Raw genomic sequence first — 22,088 nt, forward strand, 5'->3', positions numbered from 1 at the left:
AACATACTGGTAACAGGCTGCCTGCCTGAAGACAGTACCAAGGGGCAGGAGTCACTGGTATCAGCTGTTGCAGTGCCAAAGTAGAAGAGTGGCCTGATATAGGTCTCACTTTATCCCTGTCCCCAGGCCTGGCCGACTTTGGCGCCAGGAATTGACCCCTCTCGTCTAGCTGCCTCTTGTGCTTCTTCTTAGGCACCAGGGATGGGGAATGATGCCAAGACTCTCATACGGTGGGAGGAGCACTCTGCACCATCACCGAGGTACTCAGTACCGAGTCTGAGCAACTCGGTTCTGAAGCAGGTCCCAAAGCTGCCTTCATAAGAAGGACTTTTAATCTCGCCTCTCGGTCCTTTTTTGTGCGAGATTTGAAGCCCTTACAGATCTGGCAGCGGTCCTTCCTGTGAGTCTCTCCCAAGCACTTGAGACAACTCGAGTGCAGGTCACTCAGGGGCACTGACATGCTGCAGAAGGCACAGGGCCTGAAGCCTAGTGAACGAGGCATGCCCTGGCACCAGGGAACGGATGAACTTCACCAACTGAAGGAGAAAAGGCCCAACCCTAATAGACTAAAACTGACTAAACTATATACAACGATACACACTACAAAAAACAGCGAATACCACTGGGAAAGTTTGCTGAAGCAAAGAGAGCAGCTCCAGCGACCATCATGGGCACCATCCTCAGTATGAAGGAACTGAGGGGGTTCAAGGTTGGGAGGGCCCTTTATACCAGCGCTATGAGCACGCGGCACCAGAGGGTGCCAGAGCCAACCTGACCGATACCACTGTAGGAAAATTTCCGGTAACTGTGCTCGGGGTGCGCACACACCTATACTGGAAAGGACATGTGCTAGCACTCGAAGAAGAAATGGGAGATGCTGGTATGGCAGGCATGGGGGAATGGAAGAGCATGGGGATGCAGAGACCCCTGGCATGGGAGGAAAATGGGGAATCGTGGCATGGGGGAGAAGGGGCGGGCATGAGAGGAAATGGGGGGCACACAGGGCCCTGACATGGGGAGGAAGGCAGAATAGGGGCACATACAGAGCTCCTGCTGGAAGGGATGGGAGACCCTGGTATGAGGAGGAAGGGGGAAAATGGGATATGCAGAGTCCCTGGCATGGTGGGGGAAGAGAATGGAGGACCCTGTGTGATGATATCAGGGCTCTGGCTATACAACTTATGAATTCTGGTTGCTACTGCAAAGTTATTATGAACTGTTACTATGGAAACTGCTGTACCATGAATGCCTATTGCCTGTTTATCCCCCAAGTCTTACCAGCCTGAAAAACATGTCTTTTGTGAAGGAAGGGGGAAAGTCTGAAGCAATTAAAAGTTACCAAACACAGAAGAAAGAATGACAGGAGACCATCCTCAGGATTAAATAAGGAGTCACACGGGGAACTGGAGAGAGGGCCACCCCAGAACAGGAAGCTTTGGAAATGAGAGAAAGATCACAGAAGCCAGGGAGAAAGTGTGCATGAGGGAGAAGCAACCCAGCATATAGGGGTCTGCATGAGGCAAGGGGCTACTTCCCTGAGCCCAGATAGCCCCCCAAGGACTGGTAAGGGAAGGGTGGGCAAGCAATCACCACTGTGGTTAGGACATTCATTGTTGTCTAAATAATGATATAAAGCACAAGAAAATACAGATCGAGTAAAAGAGCAATTGTGTTGGACTCTGGGCAAAGTGTCTCCCCTTGTTAAATGCTTTACAGTTCTACACGTCTCCAGAGAGAAATAAACCATGAACCAGAAGGCTCACATATTTTAGTGGGATATTGGCACATGGTGTGTTTAAGCAACTGGGGTATTTTGGGGGTTAGAGCTGGTCCTGAGGATTAAAGAGCTCCATGTCCAGGAAGGGGTAGCAGACAGAGTTAGGGCCCAGGAAATGTACCAGAGAGACTAAGAGAGGAAACAGAGCTGCAGCCTGCTGAGACCCAGGGAAGCTTAACCCACCCAGGGATCCAAGACTCGGACTCCCTTCACAGCAGTCTGATGGGGAGCCAACCAAATCTATGATGCACTAACATGGAGGGGAGGGAGCAATGGGAGGGGTCACAGAACCTGTGGTGGAGGGGAGGTTGGGGATGCTGGTATATAGAGAAAGTGAGAATGAAGAGGCACACAGAGCCCCTGGCATGGGGTGCCACACAGAGCCCCGAACACGTGGGAGGGGGCAACTGTAGATACACAGAACCCTGACATGGGGGGGGGGGGGTTTGCAGGGAGTCCTTGAAAAAGAAGGAAATGGGTGGGTGATATACAGAGAGGTTGTGGGGAGAATGAAGGGATAGAATGAGCCCCTGGTGTTTGCCATGAGTTCAGCCTATACAATCATGAAGTCCGAGACCCCCTAGTTACAAACAACACCCAAGATCACTGCACCTGCATCTTTGTGGGTAGCCACTCTCACTGTTTCTCCTGTACAGGCAGTCAGTTTCCTGTGTTGTTTATGTGGGTGTCTCACACTTTAAAAATAGGAAAATGTGATTGTAAAAAAACCCCTCAAAAATTAGCAGGGACTTGGGAGGGGTGTAAAACTGGAACAAATTTTCACAATTTTTTTTAAACTGACAGTGTCAATTTGGAACAAATTGATAAATTAACAGTAATAAGTCACCAGGATCAGGTGGTATTCACCCAAGAGCTCTGAAATAACTCAAATATGAAACTGCAGAACTACTAACTGTGGTATGTAACTGTAGCGAGGCGGCCTGGCTCCCAGCCGCCCCTGTAAGGGACGAGCCAGAACAGCCGCCAGAGTGGGCGGAGTCACCGCCGCCTGTCCCCGCCCCCCGGAAGTCAAGGGGCGGGACAGGAAGTATAAAGGCCAAGCCACAGCGCTCAGTTGCTGGCTGGCAGCGGGAGAGGCCAGACGCTGGTGCTCGAGCTCCCGCTGGCCTGAGCCTGCCCAGAGCCCGGTATCCTGAGGAGGACTGGCCGAGCCTGCCCAGAGCCCGGTATCCTGAGGAGGACTGGCCGAGCCTGCCCAGAGCCCGGTATCCTGAGGAGGACTGGCCGAGCCGACCCCAAGCCCGGTATCCTGAGGAGCGGCCTGAGCTTCCCCCCCGCCGAGGGTCCAGAGGAACCGACCAACCTACACAGCGCTCGGTGCCCAGAGGAGCCCATGGTCTGGGACACGGCAGACGAGGCTCAGGATGTGCAGGTACCCATGGAGGAGGAGATGGGAAGTGGCCCGGGGATAGCCGACCCCGAACCCATGTCAGTGTGTTGCGGTCAGGATCCCCACTGACCCAGCAGCAGACGGACTGCTGCTGATAGGGCCCCGGGCTGGAACACAGTGGAGTGGGTGGACCTGTGTTCCCCCCTGCCACCCCCCCCGCCGGGTGGCAGTCTCTCCTCCTCCCTGCCTGAGGGCCTGAGCCTTGAACTATTACTTGTTTGCTCAGCCCCTGCCTGAGGGCCTGAGCCTTGAACTATTATTTGTTTGCTCAGTCCCTGCCTAAGGGCCTGAGCCCTGAACTATTATTTGTTTGCTCAGCCCCTGCCTGAGGGCCTGAGCCTTGAACTATTATTTGTTTGCTCAGCCCCTGCGCCCTGTACTACGGTTGGCTGCCCGCCCGACCTAGGCCTGGGAGTGCAAGACTGCACTGCTTCCCAGCCTCGTGAGGCGAGGCGGCCTGGCTCCCAGCCGCCCCTGTAAGGGACAAGCCTCACCCCGGAACGTCTACAGTAACCTATCACTTAAATCAGCTTCTGGACCAGATGACAAAAGGATAGCTAATGTGATGACAAATTTTAAAAAGGCTCCAGAGAGGATCCTGGCAATTACAGGTCAGCAAGCCTAACTGCTGTACCAGGCAAATTGGTTGAAACTATAGTAAAGAACAGAATTATCAGACATATAAATTAACAAGATTTGTGGGGAAGAGCCTACACGGCTTTTGTAAAGGGAAATCATGCCTCACCAATGTATTAGAATTCTTTGAGGGAGCCAACGAACATGGACAAGGGTAATCCAGTGGATATAGTGTACTTGGACTTTCAGAAAGCTTTTCACAAGGTCCCTCACCAAAGGCTCTTAAACAAAGTACTCAGTTATGGAATAAGAGAGAAGGACCTCTCATAGTTAAAACACAGGAAACAAAGGGTAAGAATAAAAGGTCAGTTTTCAGAATGAAGAGGTAAATAGTGGTATCCCCCAGGGGTCTCTACTGGGACCAGTGCTGTTCAACATATTAAAAAATTATCTGGAAAAAAGGGGTAAAGAGTGAGGTGGCAAAGTTTGCAGATGATACAAAATTACTCAATGTAGTTAAATCCAAACCAGACCGCGAAGAGTTACAAAGGGATCTCACAAAACAGGGTGATTGGGCAACAAAACGGCAGATGAAATTCAGTGTTGATAAATGCAAAGTAATGCATATTGGAAAACAAGATCCAAACTATATATACAAAATGATAGGGTCTAAATTAACTGATACCAGTCAAGAAAGTCATTGTGGATAGTTCTCAGAAAACATTCGCTCAATGTGCAGCGACAGTCAAAAAAGCGAACAGAATGTTGGGAAACGTTAGGAAAGGGATAGATAATAAGACGACAAATATAATGCCGCTATATACATCCATGGTATGCCCACACCTTTCTGGTTGCCCCATCTCAAAAAAATTATATTAGAAATGGAAAAGGTACAGAGAAGGGCAAGAAAAATTATTACAGGTTTGGAACATCTTCCATATGAGGAGAGATTAAAAACACTGGGACTATTCAGCTTGGAAAAGAGACAACTAAGGGGGGGGGGAATAAAATAGAGGTCTATAAAATCATGACTGGTGTGGAGAAAAAGTGTTATTTACCCCTTCACATAACACAAGAAAAAGGGGTCACCCGATGAAAGTAACAGGCAGCAGTTTTAAAGCAAACAAAAGGAAGTATTTCTTCACACACTGCACCATCAACCTGTGGAACTCTTTACCAGAGGATGTTGTGAAGGCCAAGACTATTACAGGGTTCGAAAAAGAACTAGATAAGTTCCTGGAGGATAGGTTCATCAATGGCTATTAACCAGGATGGGCAGAGATGCAAAACCATGCTCTGCAGTGTCCCTAGCCTCTGTTTGCCAGAAGCTGGTAAAGTGGGTCATGGGATAGATCACTTGATGATTCCCTGTTCTGTTCATTGCCTCTGAAGCACTTGGCACCAACCACTGTTGCAAGACAGGATACTGGGCTAGATGGACCATTGGTCTGACCCAGTATGGCCATTCTTATGTGCCCATGTAGAAACTATTGCCTCCACAAGACATATCAATACTTAGCTTAAACTCCCGCCCCCTCTCCCCCCCATAGGATCCATACTTGAAAAAACAAACTGTGACACTGAAGACATTGCTGAATAAAGCAAAGACATATTCTTGTTGTAGTCCTCATCCTCTCCCCATTCCCAATTTATCACCTCACTGCATGTTTTACATTACAGTGTAAACTATGGGAGAGAGACATTGTCTTATCTATCTGCAACATCCCAGCATGTTTACAGGGCTGGAAAAGAAATGGAAGGAATCACTCATTCTCTTGTCTCTTTTCTTCACCCCTCACTTAACTTCTTATTCAGCCAGCCCCTCACCAGTTTCTCCTCTTCACTCTGAAGAGTCGCCCACTTTCTTGGTGAATTCCTTACCCTGAACTGGGAGCTGACGGTTGGTCTGCGCCTCTGGGTTCCCATCTTCAGAGTTTCTTCACTGCTCCGGCTGGAGACTCTTTCAAAGAGGTCATAGATGAAGTCCAGCCTGGCGGTGAGGAGGAGGGTCAGACACAGAAAACACAGGACATCAGATCCTAGGGTCAGCTATGAAAGAATCAGAGCTTGTGTGCTCATTTACCACCCTACCCCTGTGCCAGGCATCCTATTTATACCTTCCCAAAACACCACTACACAACAATGTGGCTGCAGCACAGGGCTCAGCAGGGCATCCCCTCCCTCTAGATCAGTGGTTCCCAAACTGGGGTTCGTGAACTCCTGGGGGTTCGCGAAATGTTACAGGGGGTTCTCCAGAAAAAAATCCCTAATGGTGGACAGAGCTGTCCCTAGGGACCTCGGACAGCAGGGGGCCAGCAGCCCGGAGCCCCTGGACTTCCAAGAGCTAAGCAGATCAAAGCAAGCATATCTATCACACTGAGGAGATTTAAACGTCAGGACTCCTTATAAGAAATGGAAATGGAGCTGGATATTTTTTGTGGTTTTTAAAATTAAATAGGCAGCTAGTATTGTTTTTAAAATTATTATAAAGAACAAGTTTAAGCTTTGTTGTAACGTGCGTTGTTTGCCTGGACTGCTCAAGACCTGAATGCTTGTGTAGGAGGAATGATTTGAGCTGGCTTCTTAAATACCTTCCTGCTGTTTCACATCTGATGCTCCTTGATGAAACATAGGAGCCTTGTCTTATAACAGGCTTATTCAAAGTGATACAAAGTACGAAAGTGAGATTTTGGAAGAGTGTTGCTGTTTTCATAATGTAATAAAAATACTGTAATGATAAATAATAATAATTAATAAATAGTGTGTAATAAGCATGTCATAAAAACAAATGTTATATTTCCAAGACCACTGCTTTTATAATTTATACTCTGGTAAAGGAGAAAATCCCTGGAAACATTCATTTTGAGGAGTGGGTTCGCGAGACTTGACATTTCAGTGAAAGGGGTTCACAGGTTGTTAAAGTTTGGGAACCACTGCTCTAGATGCACAGACCCTCAAACTGCTGCAACACTGACAGCAGCCCATACTCCAGCTGCAGAGCTGCATTCCCGGTCTCTTACTACCTCGAAGCACGATGTTACACAGACAGTGTTCTGCACTCTGGCTTAGGCAGCACATCTCCCTCTTGCTACACAGACCCCCAAGCAGGAACTGCACAAACAGCAGCCCATGTTCCAGCCAGATTGCTGCATCCCTTCTCTCATGGCACAGCCACACCGTATTCCAGTCATGCATCATGTAATTGCCTTCACAGATATCCACTCTTGGAGATGAACCATTGAAAGCATATTACCCTAGAAGGCTCTAAGCCTTGAAACATATGCAGTCTGTTCCCAATCTTTCTGCTGATTTTCCTTTTCTTATGCAGAGGCATTCATTGGCTCTGGTATCTCCAAATTATTATTATTGTTATTTCTAGCAGTTTTTACTTTTCCATCTGGCTGAAAGTTTCTTAGTTTGTCTATAACATGGACAAGGGTGATCCAGTGGATACATTGTACCTGGACTTTCAGAAAGCCTTTGACAAGATCCCTCACAAAAGGCTCTTAATCAAAGTAAGCAGTCATATGATAACAAGGAAGGTCCTCTCATGGACCAGTAACTGGTTAAAAAGACAGGGGGAAAAAGGGTAGGAATAAACGGCCAATTTTTCAGAATGGAGAGAGGTAAATAGTGGTGTCCCCCAGGGATCTGTACTGAGACCAGTGCTGTTCAACATATTAAAAAATTATCTGGAAAAAGGGATAAAAAGTGAGGTGGCAAAGTTTGCAGATGATACAAAATTACTCAAGATAGTTAAGCCCAAAGCAGACTGTGAAGAGCTACAAAGGGATCTCACAACACTGGGTGACTAGGCAACAAAATGGCAGATGAAATTCAATGTTGATGAATGCAAAGTGATGCACATTGGAAAATATAAACCCAACTATAAATAAAAAATGATGGGGTCTAAATTAGCTGTTACCACTCAAGAAAGAGATCTTGGAGTCATTGTAGATAGTTCTCTGAAAACATCCACTCAATGTGTAGCCGCAGTCAAAAAAGCTAACAGAAAGTTAGGAACCATTAGGAAAGGGATAGATAATAAAAAAATAAATATCATAATGCCGCTATATAAATCCATGGTATGTCCACACCTTGAATACTGTGTGCAGTTCAGCCTCTCCTCCAGAACCTCCTACAGCTGCCTTCTGTGACTTCTCCCTCTCAGATTGTTCCTGATCATAGATAGCCCCAGGTGCTGCCCCACCCTTTTAACTGGCCAAACAGGGAACACCAGTACTGGCACAGGGGAGCTGGACCTGCTTCATTTAAAGGGGTCAGCCACCCTGTGACATCCCTAAAGTAATATCATCTATCCGAGCCCACCTTCTAGCAAAGGAGTGAGATCCTGTAGCTGCTGATGGTCCATGTGTCTGAGACCCTGCACTAGGGCCTTTACCCCTAGATGATTTCATAGCAAGAGCTCCCTGTATCCAAAAGCCCTTCGAAGGAACCTCAGATGGCAATGAGGTGACCTCTGAAGGTCCTAGGAACATAGGACTGAAGCCTCCTGTGTCCTCAAGTCCAGTCCCTCTCCATTGCAGGTCCTCAGTTTGGAGCTCTCTGATCCAGATTCCCAAGCCCAAGAACCTCAAGAAAAAACAGGCAATGGGGAGATGACAGAAAAATTCTGAGTATGGCTCTTTATGCCTTGCTAGCAGTTTAAAGGGGCTGTAAAGGTATATAACAGCACCCTGGAGGATTCCCCCAGCACAGCGATGGCACAGGACCACCATGGCTAGCCCTACACCCTCCGCCCCATGCAGCCCCCAGCATGGGGGAGCGCCATGGGATTGGTCAGGGACACAATGGGAAGAGGCCACAGCGGTTTGCATTTTTGGTATTGTAGGCTGCAGAGTAGCCCATTGGCATCCATAGGGAAGCTGCCATAAACTACAGCAGACCTTAAGACTGCTCTAACTTATGCTGGGGGCCGTGCTGGCCACTGGAGCAGCAAATGTGGCATAAAGAATCTGAAAGCCCCAGAAGCAAATAGCAAATGAATGTTGCATAGATTTCACCACTACGGCTCCTGTAAAACTGTCCTGTCGGCTTCTCCTCCCCCTCTCAGGCTACTCATTCAGCATCTCCTTTCGTGCCCCTTCTTCCTCCCCGCTCTCCGCGGTGTGAGGGTGAGGATGGTATGTACATGCCTGGCTATGCCTGTGAAGTACTGCAGCTCCCTGAGTCAAAGGATCCCTTGGGAGTTCCCAAGTGTCACCTTTCTGGCACAGAAAATCTTCCTGGAAAGAAATAAGCAAAGTCCATCCCATAACAAAGGCGATGCTGATACTCAATGCATGTTTCTTTGTATCAATTTCTTTGCAGTAAAACTGACTTCTTCTCCAGCCCCCCCTCCTGCTGCCAATATACAGAGAGATAGGAACTTGGGTAATCATATAAAGTAACTCTTCTTCTCCATGACCCTGCTATCATGTGAATTCTGCTCAATTTAGTCCCACAGAGTCTCCTCATCCTGGCCTCCATTCTCCCCTGCAGAGCATTAAGGGCTGCTTACCTGCTGTCCTTCAGCATGTTTAAAATGTCATCCCGAAAGGTGTCTCTGTTCTTCTCCAGAAACCCTCTCACATCATACAATACCTGTGACACAGACAATACATGCTGACTAGTACATAATAGTGCAAGCAATTCAAGCCACAGTGACACCCCCTCCCCCACACATGCCAACATCCAGGGCCACCCTGCACGCAGCCCCACTGCGTGCCAATGACAAGACAACAGAGCAGGAAACTCCTACATGCCCAGGCACTACAGGCACATGCTTAGAGCCCTGACTCCAGGAGTCTCTCCATGAGGTCAGAATCCAGGCTTTCATTTACAAAAAAAGTTGTTTCTAGCGCTCAAAGTTCCAAAGAAAACCTTCAAAATGTAGAATGTCTGCACTACAGAGCCTATGCTGACATAGCTGTGCTGGTGTAGACCCCTAGTGTAGACGCCGCATATGCGGACAGAAGGAGTCTACCTGCCAGCGTAGAACATCTCCTCCCCAGCCAGCCTTAGCTATGTCACCGGAAGCATGCCTTTGTTGAGAGAGCTGTGTCTACCCTGGTGGTTTTGTCAGCAGAGCATACCCTTGTCTTTCGCCATTCGCGCACACAGATCGAGGACTGCTGACCCCACTCCTCACAATACACACACAGCTGCCAATCACACCACCACACACACACACACACACACAGTGGCCAACCCCTTCTGCCTGCCTCACACACAGCAGCCTATGCATAGGGCACTGAATCCCTTCCACACGCAGAGGCACATGCCACCTTGCAGGGCAGGTAATATCCTTCCCATATGGGAACCAACACACGCACACACAGAGCACCTGTGCACACTAAAGCAGAGCAGACAGATCCCTCACATATCAGATCGCAGTGCACTTTAATTTACAAACAAATTAATGAAGCCACATTGTTAGGGCCACAAAAAGGGTCTCCTAGCATTGCAGGACCACCGGGGGAGGGCACTCTTACCCACATTTCTCCAGGGGCCTGCCAAGAAGGCTGCAGTTGTAAGAGAAAGAAATGTCCTAGGAAGACGGAGGATAGTTCTGCTGTCACATCACCACACACAGCACTCAACTCAGCATCAAATAGCAAAGGCCAACTAATTCAGAAGGCAGGAGTAGAGGCCTGTGTAATGTACAGTGGCAGAGTGACAGAGGAAGATTTAATCACTGAAGGAATAAGCAGCAAGGTACTAGGACAGTGGTTCTCAACCAGTACTCCGGGGCCTCCTGGGGGACTGTGAGCAGGTTTCAAGGAGTCCGCCAAGCAAGGCCAGCATTAGACTCACTGGGGCCCAGGACAAAAAAACAAAGCCCCACTGCATGGGGCTGAAACCCGGGGCCCTGAGCCCTGTCCTCCGGGGCGGAAGCCGAAGCCTGAGCAATGTAGTTTTGTGGGGGGCCCTGTGGCATGGGGTCATGGGCTGGCTTTTATATGCAGAAAAGCAGTTGTTGTGACACAGGTGGGCCATGGAGTTTTTATAGCATGTGGGGGGGCGGGGTTCAGAAAGAAAAAGGTTGAGAACCCCTGCACTAGGGCACAAAGATATTTTCCCCATTTTAAAATATTCTGGTAAGTTTATTTTTCAAATAGCTGTAGCACCACAGTGACTGGGATAGAATGTGAAAATATGATCCCGAGTGTTCGGATTTCATCGAGTTATGACCTACAGAAAATGGCATTTGAAGCATGTAATAGAACATTTGTAACTATGGACCGAATTTTAAGAAGGTCTCAGCGCCCACATTTGGGACCAGATGTTCAGAAGAGCTCAGCTCCCACTTAGGCACCAAAATAAGCAGCTGGGTTTGCAGAAAATCTGGCAATACATGTACTGATGGGAGCAGCAGGGTTGTGAGCATTTTTTAAAATCTGGCCCCAAATGCAGGTCCCAGTGCATGATGCTCAGCTGGTGAACTGTACAGCCCAGGAAGGCCCATCTGTGCAGCAGCGTGCACATTCATTGTGCATCATATTAGGTCCATGGGGCTCTTGCCTCAGTCCCTGCACGTTTGGATACAGCAAAAGCTGTGCAGAGTCTCCAGTCTAGAAGAGAGAGGCTGAGTCCTGTGGATCTTGCAAGGCTGCAGAGCATCCAGTAGGGCCTAGCCAAATACTTCCACACAGTGACGTTTGTTTTGTCTTTTCTGGGGGGGCGGGAGGAGGGAAATTCAGGTAAAATACTAAGTTTAAAGAGTGCAAATGTTGCATAGTTAAACACTCAAAAGTGAGGAAATATCTGAGTTAAGATTGCTCATTCAGCTTCGACTCTGCATTTTGTGCTTCTGCCTTATAGTGACATAGTCCAATATATAAGATCACTGACTATTATTCAAATGATACCATGTAATATCATATAAGCCATGCCATACCTATCAAGAGCAATGAGGCAGGATAAGATCTTGTGCCTTGCTGGGAAGGTTAGGGTGGAGGTAGCTATGAAGCCAGTGAGGAGAGGAATGGGATTTCCTGGGCCCACAGGAAGGGGGTAGCTGCAGACCTCATAGGTGTGATGGAGACGGAGTCTCTAGCTGAACAGGGCATCTGTGTAACCAAAACTCATTCTGTGTCTGGCCAGCAATTAGATTCAGTTTGTGTTGAGCACATTCAGTCTCCTCTGTGGGACTGAGGGTCCCAGATGCTTCATTAAATTCAGTCTTGGGTAGGAGCTGGTCTAAAGTGGCTCCTGCAATGACATTCCTGCTGCTCATCCTTAGCACAGAACACACTCTTCCCCACTATCTAGCAACCATGTCCTCCCCAGTACCCTTGAACCACCTAGTGGAAAGCTCCCCCCACCCCCCCGCAGCTTTTGCCCCTAGAGTGGAGCCATCAACACCCCTTCCTCTCCCTCCAGTGGGGAGCTCTCATTATAGCAGGATGCATGCAGAGAGCTCAGTTCCAGGGATGGAGCATCACACTGCAGCATAGTTCTGCTACATCTTCCCATAATCAAGATCCATCATCAGGAAGAAAATGAGGTCAGATGAGGAGGAAGTTATAAAGCTGCAGCTCATATTAATAATACTTAACATTAATATAGCTCTATACATGCTCAAAACACTCCCACATATTAGTTAATTAGTTAGGGAGTGAGTCAAGATCATGCTCCCCACTTTACAGATGCTAAAACTGAGGAACAGAACAAGGGAAATGACTTGCCCAAGGACACAAAGCAAGGCAGAAGCAGAGAGATCACAACTCAGGACATTTTATTATTTGTATTACAGTAACACCTAGGGGGCCCAACTCAACCCCATGTCTATTCCTCTGGGCTACGATCCAAAGCAGGAAGCTTAGTGGAGCTGCCATTCCCAGCAGTTTGCATAACTCAGGACTCTTAGATGAATGTCAGTGGCTTAGATCCTTCTACCTGCTGACTCCTTCCTCTTGGGCATGTTTCAAAATACAGCATGCACACCTACCTCTCCAGCATAATGCCTGATCCCAAACTGGTGATCTGTCACCCGCGGCTTCACATAGTAATGGTTACTCTGAAATAAAGAAGAAAAAGGTTTCTGGTTATCTGCCGTAAGAACAAACAGGCTCACGCAATAGCTCTGTCTCAGCTATGATCCAAGGAACAGTTTTGGCTCCTAAACTGGGGTGGATGAGGACCTCGATTGCCCCATAGCCTGACCCCAGAGGCTGCACAGTAACCTACATCTACCTTGCAAATATATATTCCAATACCATAAAAAGGCCCAATCTTCCCAGGCTCTATGAACAAAGGATTGCAGAATTGGACCTAAAGCCTGCATATGTTACATACAAGGCTAGCACACTACTGGCGTGATACTAATACTTACACAGATTTGGCACTGACCAAAACTTTCGGCGCAGGATATAAAATCAAGGGAGTTTGTTTAGCATAGCAGTTCTGCACCTTTTTAGAAGAATTAATTATACTTCTCCTGTCTCCCTTTGTTTTATGTTCTTCTTTACATCTGCCTTTTCTTTCTTTCACTGGGTATCTTGTTTTATCTTCTAGTCCATGTTGTTCAGCCTGTTTGCCTTTGGTGTCTCCTATTGATTTTAGTACATCCAGATTTCTCTACCACCTTCTTGCCTCCATGTCAAGAATCTTTTCTTGATTCATTTTGCCTCCCCTTTCACTTTTGTTTTGTCCCTGTTTATTAATGTCTCTCTCCGCCCCTCCCAATCCACTTCCTTTCCTGGACTTCCCTCATTCCCTCTCAGAATAGTATCCAAAATCTTTTGTCAACATTAAACTCTCCGCTCTCCTGCAAAGCCCATGTTTTTTATCATCCCCTAACACATTCCCCACTGTCTTCCTAAGTCTCTTGCTTCTTTCTCATCCTAAACTCTCCAAAACGTTACCTACTTTTTGGTAACTTGAGTTCTTTGAGATGTTTTGGTCCCCATGGGTGCTCCACCACAGGACATGAGCGGACCCATGCACTCTCAACTGGAGATTTGAATCAGCTGTGCCCGCAGGTCTGTGCCTGCACCCTACACAACCTTGTGCTCCAGAGTGAGGGTATATAGGGAGGAGCAGACCTGCTGTTGGTCCAGTTTCTTCTCAACTACTGAGCCAAAAGATTCTGCAGCGGAGGGGAAGGAGGGCAGGAGATGACTCCCAAGCAGTGACTCAATGAGGAGGAGGTGCTGAAGAGGCAGATCAAGATGGTTTGGAAGACAGCGTCACCAATTTTGTGTCCATCTTGGACATGGATAGGATAGCGCAATGTTTGAAGAACTTGTAAGCTGAGGACCAGGTTGTGACCTTGCAAATTTCTACAATGAAGAAAAGGGCTACAGAAGTGGACTGAGCCCTGGTGGAGTGGGCTGTCACCCTGGAGGGGGACAGGTTGTACCCCACTGGCCTCGTAGCAGGCTATGATGCAAACTGAAACCCACTTTGATAATCTCTGTGTGGAAATTGATTGTCCGTTCATTCTTTTAGAGAAGGATACAAACAGCCTAGGGGAAATCCTAAAGATTGTTGTTCTGTCCAGATAGACGGTGAGTGCATTTCTAACATCTAAAGTGTGGCAGCGTCTCCTCTTGAGGAATAAAGTTTGGGAAAGAATACAGGCAGATGGATATCCTGATTGAGATGAAAGTCCAATGAGACCTTTGGTGAAATTAAGGATGGGGACATAGCATGACCTTGTCACGGTACAAGGTACTATGTGGTGAATTGGCCATGAGCACCCAGAGGTCTCCCACTCTTTTGGCCAAGGGATGGCTACCAGGAATGAGGTCTTAAGGGAGAGATGAAGGAATGAATAGGACCTATAGGCTTGAAAGGTGAGTTCCTTAAGGCACTGAGGACCAAACTGAGGTCCCAAGGAGGTATTGGATTCCAGATACAAGGAAACAAATTATATAAACCTTAAAGGAATCTGGCTGTGGTAGGGTGAGCAAAGAGCAAAACGCCCTTGATAGGTTAATGAACAGCTGTAATGGCTGCCAGGAGGACTTTAACAGAACTCATACATAGTCCCTGTGTTTTCAATTCCAATACGTAATCGAGAATAGTTGAGAGAGGCGCTTCAGAAGCGCATACAGAGTGACAGGAACACAAGGAAAAGAAGTGTGTCAACTTCTGCAGGTGAGTTTTGTGTGGAAGGCTTCTTACTATTTAGAAGTACAGATTGGATCTCAGCTGAGCAGTCCAATTCTAAATTCGAGAATCACGAAGGAATCAGGTCTTGAGGATCAGAGATACAATGTAGGAGTGGCTCATGTACCTGAATTCTGTGCCACGAGGTCTGATCTGAGCAGGCGGCATCAATGTATAGCTACAGAAAGGTGAAGCAGGTCTGAGTCCCACACTTGTCTGGGCCAAGGCAGCACTATTAAAATGATCCTCATCTGCCTCAGTTTGATTAATGTCTGGAGGATTAGTGGTGTCGGAGGGCAGGCGTAGAAGAGAGTGTGGGGTAGGGACTAGCAGGGTATCTTCCAAAGATATGCAGCCGCATCCCCCATTGGAACAGAAAATATGGCTTTTTGTATTGGTTGGGGTTGCAACAAGATCCACTGTGGGAAGATCCCATGTTTCGCAGATGTTGTGAAAGATTAGGTTGCTGAGCTCCCACTTGTGGTACTGATGGAAGTTTCTGCTTATTGCATCTGCCATCGTGTTCTGGAGACCTGGCAGATAAACTGCAGAAATCTCTTTGATTCTATGCATAAGGACTGGGATCTTGCTCCCCCTTATTGATTTACATAGTGCATCGCCATCCTGTTGTCTACTGTTACTCTGACCCAAGAACCCTGAATGTTGTAGGAAAAGTGCTGACACGCATAACAAACTGCCCTTAGTTCTAAGACACTGATGTGAAGCAATGTATCCTGTGGGACCTATTCCTCTGTGCTGTGTAACTTCGTAGGTGAGGTCCCCAGACTAGGAGAAAGCATTCAATATGATGATTCTTGTTGGCAGTGGGCATGAAAATGGAGAGGTACAGAAACTCATTTGCCAAGGTTGTGCCTGTTCGGCATGTACACAGTTTTGAGCCAGGCCTGCAGACATTGCAGATGTAATCTCGCGTGAGGCTGACATGTGACCTAGGAGCTGAAGGCAGGTCCTTACTGCTGTCTGTTGGACTCTGCTGTAGACTAGTGATCAGACCAGACATTGCTGAAAACATGTCCTCTAGTAGATAGGCTCTGGCAGTCCGAGAGCCCAGGTAGCTCCAATGAAATCTATCCGATGAACGGGTGTTCAAGTGGACTTTCTCAGGTTGATACGAAGATCTAGGGAGTGAAACAAGGTCAGGGCCTTGCAGGTTGCCAATTGGATCTCCAGAGCAGAATGCCCCTTGAAAACTCAATCGACCAGATAGGGAAGATGAGCTGCAACTACTGAAAGAACCTTTGTAAAGACCCATGAGGCTGTGGAGAGTCCAAAGGGAAGGACATGGTATCGATAGCGTTCTGTGCCAATGATGAAACATAGAAAATGTTTGTGGGAAGGATACACAGTGATGTGAAAATACACATCCTGAAGGCTGAGGGCAAAAAAACAGTTGCCCTGATTTAAGGATGGGATTCTGGTAGTCAGTCACCATCCTGAAGAGCTGCAAAATAACATAGATGTTCAGGTTCCTGAGGCCCAGAAATAGCCTCCAGCCACCATTTCTTTTGGGAACCAGAAAATATTTGGAATAAAACCCTCTTCCCACAATTTCTGGGGGAACTGGCTCTATCATCTCCAGATGGAAGGAGGGATGGAACCTCCAGCTTTAGGAGGTCCATGTGAGGAGAATCCCTGAAGAGGGGGTGGAGGGAGTGGGTGATAGCATGGAAATGATTATGGGGGCTGGAGCACATGATTTATGAGGAAAGGCTGAGGGAACTGGGATTGTTTAGCCTGCAGAAGAGAGGAATGAGGGGGGATTTGATAGCTGCTTTCAACTACCTGAAGGGGGGTTCCAAAGAGGATGGATCTAGATTGTTCTCAGTGGTAGCAGATGACAGAACAAGGAGTAAATGGTCTCAAGTTGCAGTGGGGGAGGTTTAGGTTGGATATTAGGAAACACTATTTCACTAGGAGGGTGGTGAAGCACTGGAATGGGTTACTTAGGGAGGTGGTGGAATCTCCTTCCTTAGAGGTTTTTAAGGTCAGGCTTGACAAAGCCCTGGCTGGGATGATTTAGTTGGGGATTGGTCCTGCTTTGAGCAGGGAGTTGGACTAGATGACCTCCTGAGGTCCCTTCCAACCTTGATATTCTGTGGTTCTATGATTCTATGAAATGGATAGAATATCCCATAGAAACCGCCTCTAGAATCCATTTATCTATGGTGATAAGTTCCCAAGCAGGTAGAAATTGGGATAGGTGACCCCCGAAATGGGTGTGGAAGGCAGGTTTGCATTGCAGATCCGGAGGAGGGAAAGTCCATGGCTCTCACCCAGATTGTCAAAATGGTTGTTTACAGAGAGGCCCAGGTAGAGGGGTTGCCATTGGGGGTAGTCCTTTCTTACTGTGTTTGGACCTCCTTCTGGGAGGTTCTGTAGGTCTGGAATAGGTGTGATATGGCTGGTACTGGTCCAGTCAGGTTCGTTGTGCTGTCTGTGATTTATCTCTTCGTTCCAGGTACATAAATGCCAAGTGACTTAAAGGTTGCTCTTAATTACTTGAGCAAATGGAGGGAGGTGTCAGTATTGCTACTGAACAGCCTAGGCCCTTTGAAGGGGAGGTCTTCCACCATGTTTTGTACCTTCCTAGGGAGGCCAGAAGACTGAAGCCCAATGTGTAGAAAGAATAGTAAATCTGGCAGGCGACCAGCTTGGCTAAACAGTGAAATCCTTGCTGATCTTAAACGCAAAAAAGAAGCTTACAAGAAGTGGAAGATTGGACAAATGACCAGGGAGGAGTATAAAAATATTGCTCAGGCATGCAGGAGTGAAATCAGGAAGGCCAAATCACACTTGGAGTTGCAGCTAGCAAGAGATGTTAAGAGTAACAAGAAGGGTTTCTTCAGGTATGTTAGCAACAAGAAGAAAGTCAAGGAAAGTGTGGGCCCCTTACTGAATGAGGGAGGCAACCTAGTGACCGAGGATGTGGAAAAAGGTAATGTAATCAATGATTTTTTTGCCTCTGTCTTCACGAACAAGGTCAGCTCCCAGACTGCTGCACTGGGCAGCACAGTATGGGGAGAAGGTGACCAGCCCTCTGTGGAGAAAGAAGTGGTTCGGGACTATTTAGAAAAACTGGACGTGCACAAGTCCATGGGGCCGGATGCGCTGCATCCGAGGGTGCTAAAGGAGTTGGCGGATGAGATTGCAGAGCCATTGGCCATTATTTTTGAAAACTCATGGCGATCGGGGGAGTTTCCGGATGACTGGAAAAAGGCTAATGTAGTGCCCATCTTTAAAAAAGGGAAGAAGGAGGATCCGGGGAACTACAGGCCAGTCAGCCTCACCTCATCAAGATATTGAACAAAACCGGCCCCAGGACCGATCCTTGGACCACTCTACTTGAAACCGGCTGCGAACTAGACATGGAGCCATTGATCACTACCCGCTGAGCCCGACGATCTAGGCAGCTTTCTATCCACCTTATAGTCCATTCATCCAGCCCATACTTCTTTAACTTGCTGGCAAGAATACTGTGGGAGACCGTATCAAAAGCTTTGCTAAAGTCAAGGAATAACACGTCCACTGCTTTCCCCTCATTCACAGAGCCAGTTATCTCCTCATAGAAGGCAATCAGGTTAACATCATATTTTGCCATCAGGACTAGAAAATTTGCTACTGAAAACGGAAGAGCAGTGGGTGAGTTTATCCTTCTTGTCAAGGGTCCAGTTCCTCAGCAAGTTTGGCTGTTTCTATCATCGGCTGCTTCCACTACAAGGGAGTTGGGGGGGGAGGGAAGAAATACTCCACCCTTTTGTTGGTATGTAACATTTTTTCTGCCTGTTTGCAGGTAGCTGCAAGAGTGGCAGGAGTCTGCCATAAATTATGGGCTGCAGACAAGAGTGCCTCATTAATGGGCAGAGCTATCTGACTCTGGGGAGGGTGTGTAGTACGTCCACAAGAAAGTCCTGAGACTCTTGTACCTCCTCTGTAGAGAGTTGAAGAGATTCTGCAAGTTGCTTCATTAGAATCATAGAATCATAGAATATCAGGGTTGGAAGGGACCCTGCCTGGAGCCTGCACCTCTGATTCGCCCCAACCCCCTGCCCCTCCCACGCCCCAACCCCCTCCCCCAGCCCTGATCCCCCTCCCGCCCTCCAAACCCGTTGGTCCCAGCCCGGAGCACCCTCCTGCACCACCAACCCCTCATCCCCAGCCCCACCCCAGAGCCTGCACCCCCAGCCAGAGCCTGCACCCCTTCCTGCACCCTAACCCCAGCCCGGAGCCCCATCCAGCACCCTGAATGCCTCATTTCTGTCCGCACCCCCAGCCGGAGCCCTCATCCCCTCCCACACCCCACACCCCCAATTTTGTGAGCGTTCATGGCCCGCCATACAATTTCCATACCCAGATGTGGCCCTCGGGCCAAAAGGTTTGCCCACCCCTGGCCTAGGGGATGGTTTGCTTACTTACCGCATGCTGGCTGTGCAGTTTTTCCAAGAGGGTGCTGTCTGTGCCCTTGGGAAATCGACTCTCCTCGTTGACCAGTGCCAGCAAACCTAGTTTCTACAGCCAAATGAGAGACAGCCTTTACCAACCAGTAAAACTACAAACTGCGCACGATTCAGGCTAGAGAAATAAAGGTCTGAGACTGTCATGCTGAATGGCACCCTTCGAATTACACCCTAGAAAGCTTGAGCGTAAAGTGCGCCTGGTGGTCAATCTACAGACTCAACAAGTAGAACACTGGCTCGTCGCCAAGTATGTAGAAATGAAATGTCTTTATAAAATCTGTATTTTGGAGGTTAAAGCCCTACCTAAGTCCGTCCCAAACAATGAGCAGAGGATTTGCATTCTTACAGAGGGGCTTTCTAGGGGATGAAGAGGCCCATGCTCTTGGGAGAACAAGATGTGAAAAAGGTCTTGCTGATCTACCCATGCTTTAACACATGGAAACACCAGCAGAATCCCAGAGACCATGTGATAGTCAACCACAGAACAGAATGTGGGAGCCAGCCCTGCAATTTAGCCCTATGCATTGGCAAAGTACAATAAAAACAAATGCCTAAGTGTGGGGAAGGAAAAATTGTTAAGTGTCATGCCAGGTCATGCCTGCCAGGATTCCTGGGACCAGATGAATTCTATAAAGAACTGCCCACCTTCTCAATGAGATCTAAGCACTCTGCATTGTCCATCCAATCAATGGCTTCCCAGCTTATTCCCTCCCTGCCAAACAAGAAGAAAAAAAACAGTGATATAAGAAGTAATCTCCCAGTCCCTGGGGTGGGGTGAAGGAATATAGAGGCAGCACAGAGCAACATTCCCAGGACCCAAGAGGGATTCAAGGGATGGACCACACCACTACCATCCCCAGGCTCCCTGGGGAAGAAAGTAGGAAGTGGAAGACATGACTTCCAGGGGGGAGTAGGAGGTGGAGGAACAACTGGATGCAAAATATCTGGACATTTCCAAGATAGACATGCCTACCACAAAGGAACAAAAAATTGATATTTTCTTCACTGGGATGTGGGAAAAAAATAATTCAATGAATCCATGTTTTTTAAGATCCTTGCATTATCCAATAATGCCCTTGGCAGAGGCCTCACAAGTTTGGAAGGATTTAACTGAGACTCTGGGATTTCTTCTGAGAGTAGCTTCTATTCCAGAACTGAAAGAAATGTAGAATTTGCTGTACCAGATCAGAACACTGATCAGTCAAGTGTAATATCCTGCCTCTGGTGCCATAATACACTTGGCCAACTGAGCAATGTAATACACAGAAGCCATTTCCTGACTACTGAGGAGATTAGCTGATATCCTGAAGTAAAAGATCCTGTCTTTAGCATATCAAAAAACAATATTAGTCTTAACATTATTGAGTCCTTTCTAAAATCTAGCCACAGAATTTGGACACTTCCAATCTGATCTTTAGGCAAAATCTCCCTTCATAGGAAGGATAGTGTTTTTAACATGTGCTTCCTGCAGTGATGGAATCAGCTGCGGGAGTGGGTATATAAATAGCCTTGTATTTTGGCAGTCTTTAGAACTTAAAGAATTATCTGTTCAGTGGCTCTCCTTTACAGAGCTGCTCACATTCAGTCTCAATGACCCTATTCAATTGCCTCATTCAGAAAAATAAATGCTTCTGTCTTGGAGCTAGAGGGGAATATTTCTCTGGCTGTCCTCTCTCAGGAGGTTCAGATATTATGGTGATGGGCATCAATACAATATCTTAATGGTAGATAGCTATCTAGAGTTCTCAACTCTCAACTGTAAATTCCGTGATAACATGGCTAGGGCTTTCTGTTGGACCCTTCAAACTCAAAGACAAAACCACAACCACTTCCACTGAAGAAGAGTCACTAGAAAAAAGAAAGCCCTCAGAGATCTATTCAACTTACAGATTCAGGAACTTTCCCTTTTCATACCAAAGCCCCATTTGGAAATAAGGCATACATTTTTAAGAGTGAGAGTAATTAATCATTAGAACAACCCAGTGATGGGTTATGGTGTTGGACTCTCTGTCACTGACAATTTTTAAATAAAGACTGGATGTTATTCTAGGATATGCGCTTGTTCAAACAGGAATTGTTTCAGGGAAGTTCTATGGCCTGTGTTACACAGGAGGTCAAGCCAGATGTTCACAGTGTTCCCTTATAACCTTGCTGACTATGATAGAGCCAAAGTATCTGGTTACAACACCATTACTGATTGGAGGAAGAGAAGAGGATTTGGAGTTTTCAGATTTTTGTTTCTTTTTTGCTATCACAATGGATTTAGAAACAAAAGGCCACATGTCTTGGAACCCCTTCATCACGTGACAGAAAGGAGCTGGGTCTGGCTCTGTGAATGACTAGCTGAGAGAGTTCAGATGAAACAGAAGTAAGTTAGAGACAGGCAGGGTGCTGCAAAACTTTCATTATAACATTTGAAACCAAGTAAAACTTTACAATCTTAAACTTGGGCCTGGTTTGCTCCAGTTCACCTCCTTCCAGCAAGACTGGGCCAAGTTTCAAGTGCCAGGGAAGGGTTTATTGTTTAGGGTGGAAACCTGCAAAACTTGATATTTGAACCAATTCAATGTTGAGATTGTGGCCTCAGAAAGAGCTTATATGAGATACTGAGTTCAGCCGGGGGTTACTGTAAGCAATTTGGGGCAGAGACCGTCTTTGTACAGTGCCAGCACAATGGGATCCTGCTCCTAGGCACTACAGTAATAAAAATAATAATAAAACACTCGAGAGG

The 22,088-nt window shown here is 47.2% G+C and overlaps 1 protein-coding gene across 1 annotated transcript in view; it reads right to left on the minus strand.

The window, feature by feature from the left end:
* LOC135885744 (unconventional myosin-X-like) overlaps positions 1-22,088 on the minus strand; it is a 208,624-nt gene that overhangs the window by 120,192 nt on the left and 66,344 nt on the right. Inside the window, exons 14-18 of the mRNA XM_065413650.1 lie at positions 20,003-20,069; positions 19,317-19,409; positions 12,718-12,786; positions 9,286-9,368; positions 5,646-5,754 (exon numbers count right to left, since the gene is read on the minus strand). Coding sequence (XP_065269722.1) covers positions 5,646-5,754; positions 9,286-9,368; positions 12,718-12,786; positions 19,317-19,409; positions 20,003-20,069 — 421 coding nt within the window. The remainder of the gene's footprint in view (positions 1-5,645; positions 5,755-9,285; positions 9,369-12,717; positions 12,787-19,316; positions 19,410-20,002; positions 20,070-22,088) is intronic.

This window comes from Emys orbicularis, chromosome 11, assembly GCF_028017835.1.
Source record: "Emys orbicularis isolate rEmyOrb1 chromosome 11, rEmyOrb1.hap1, whole genome shotgun sequence".
Lineage (NCBI taxonomy): Eukaryota > Metazoa > Chordata > Testudines > Emydidae > Emys > Emys orbicularis.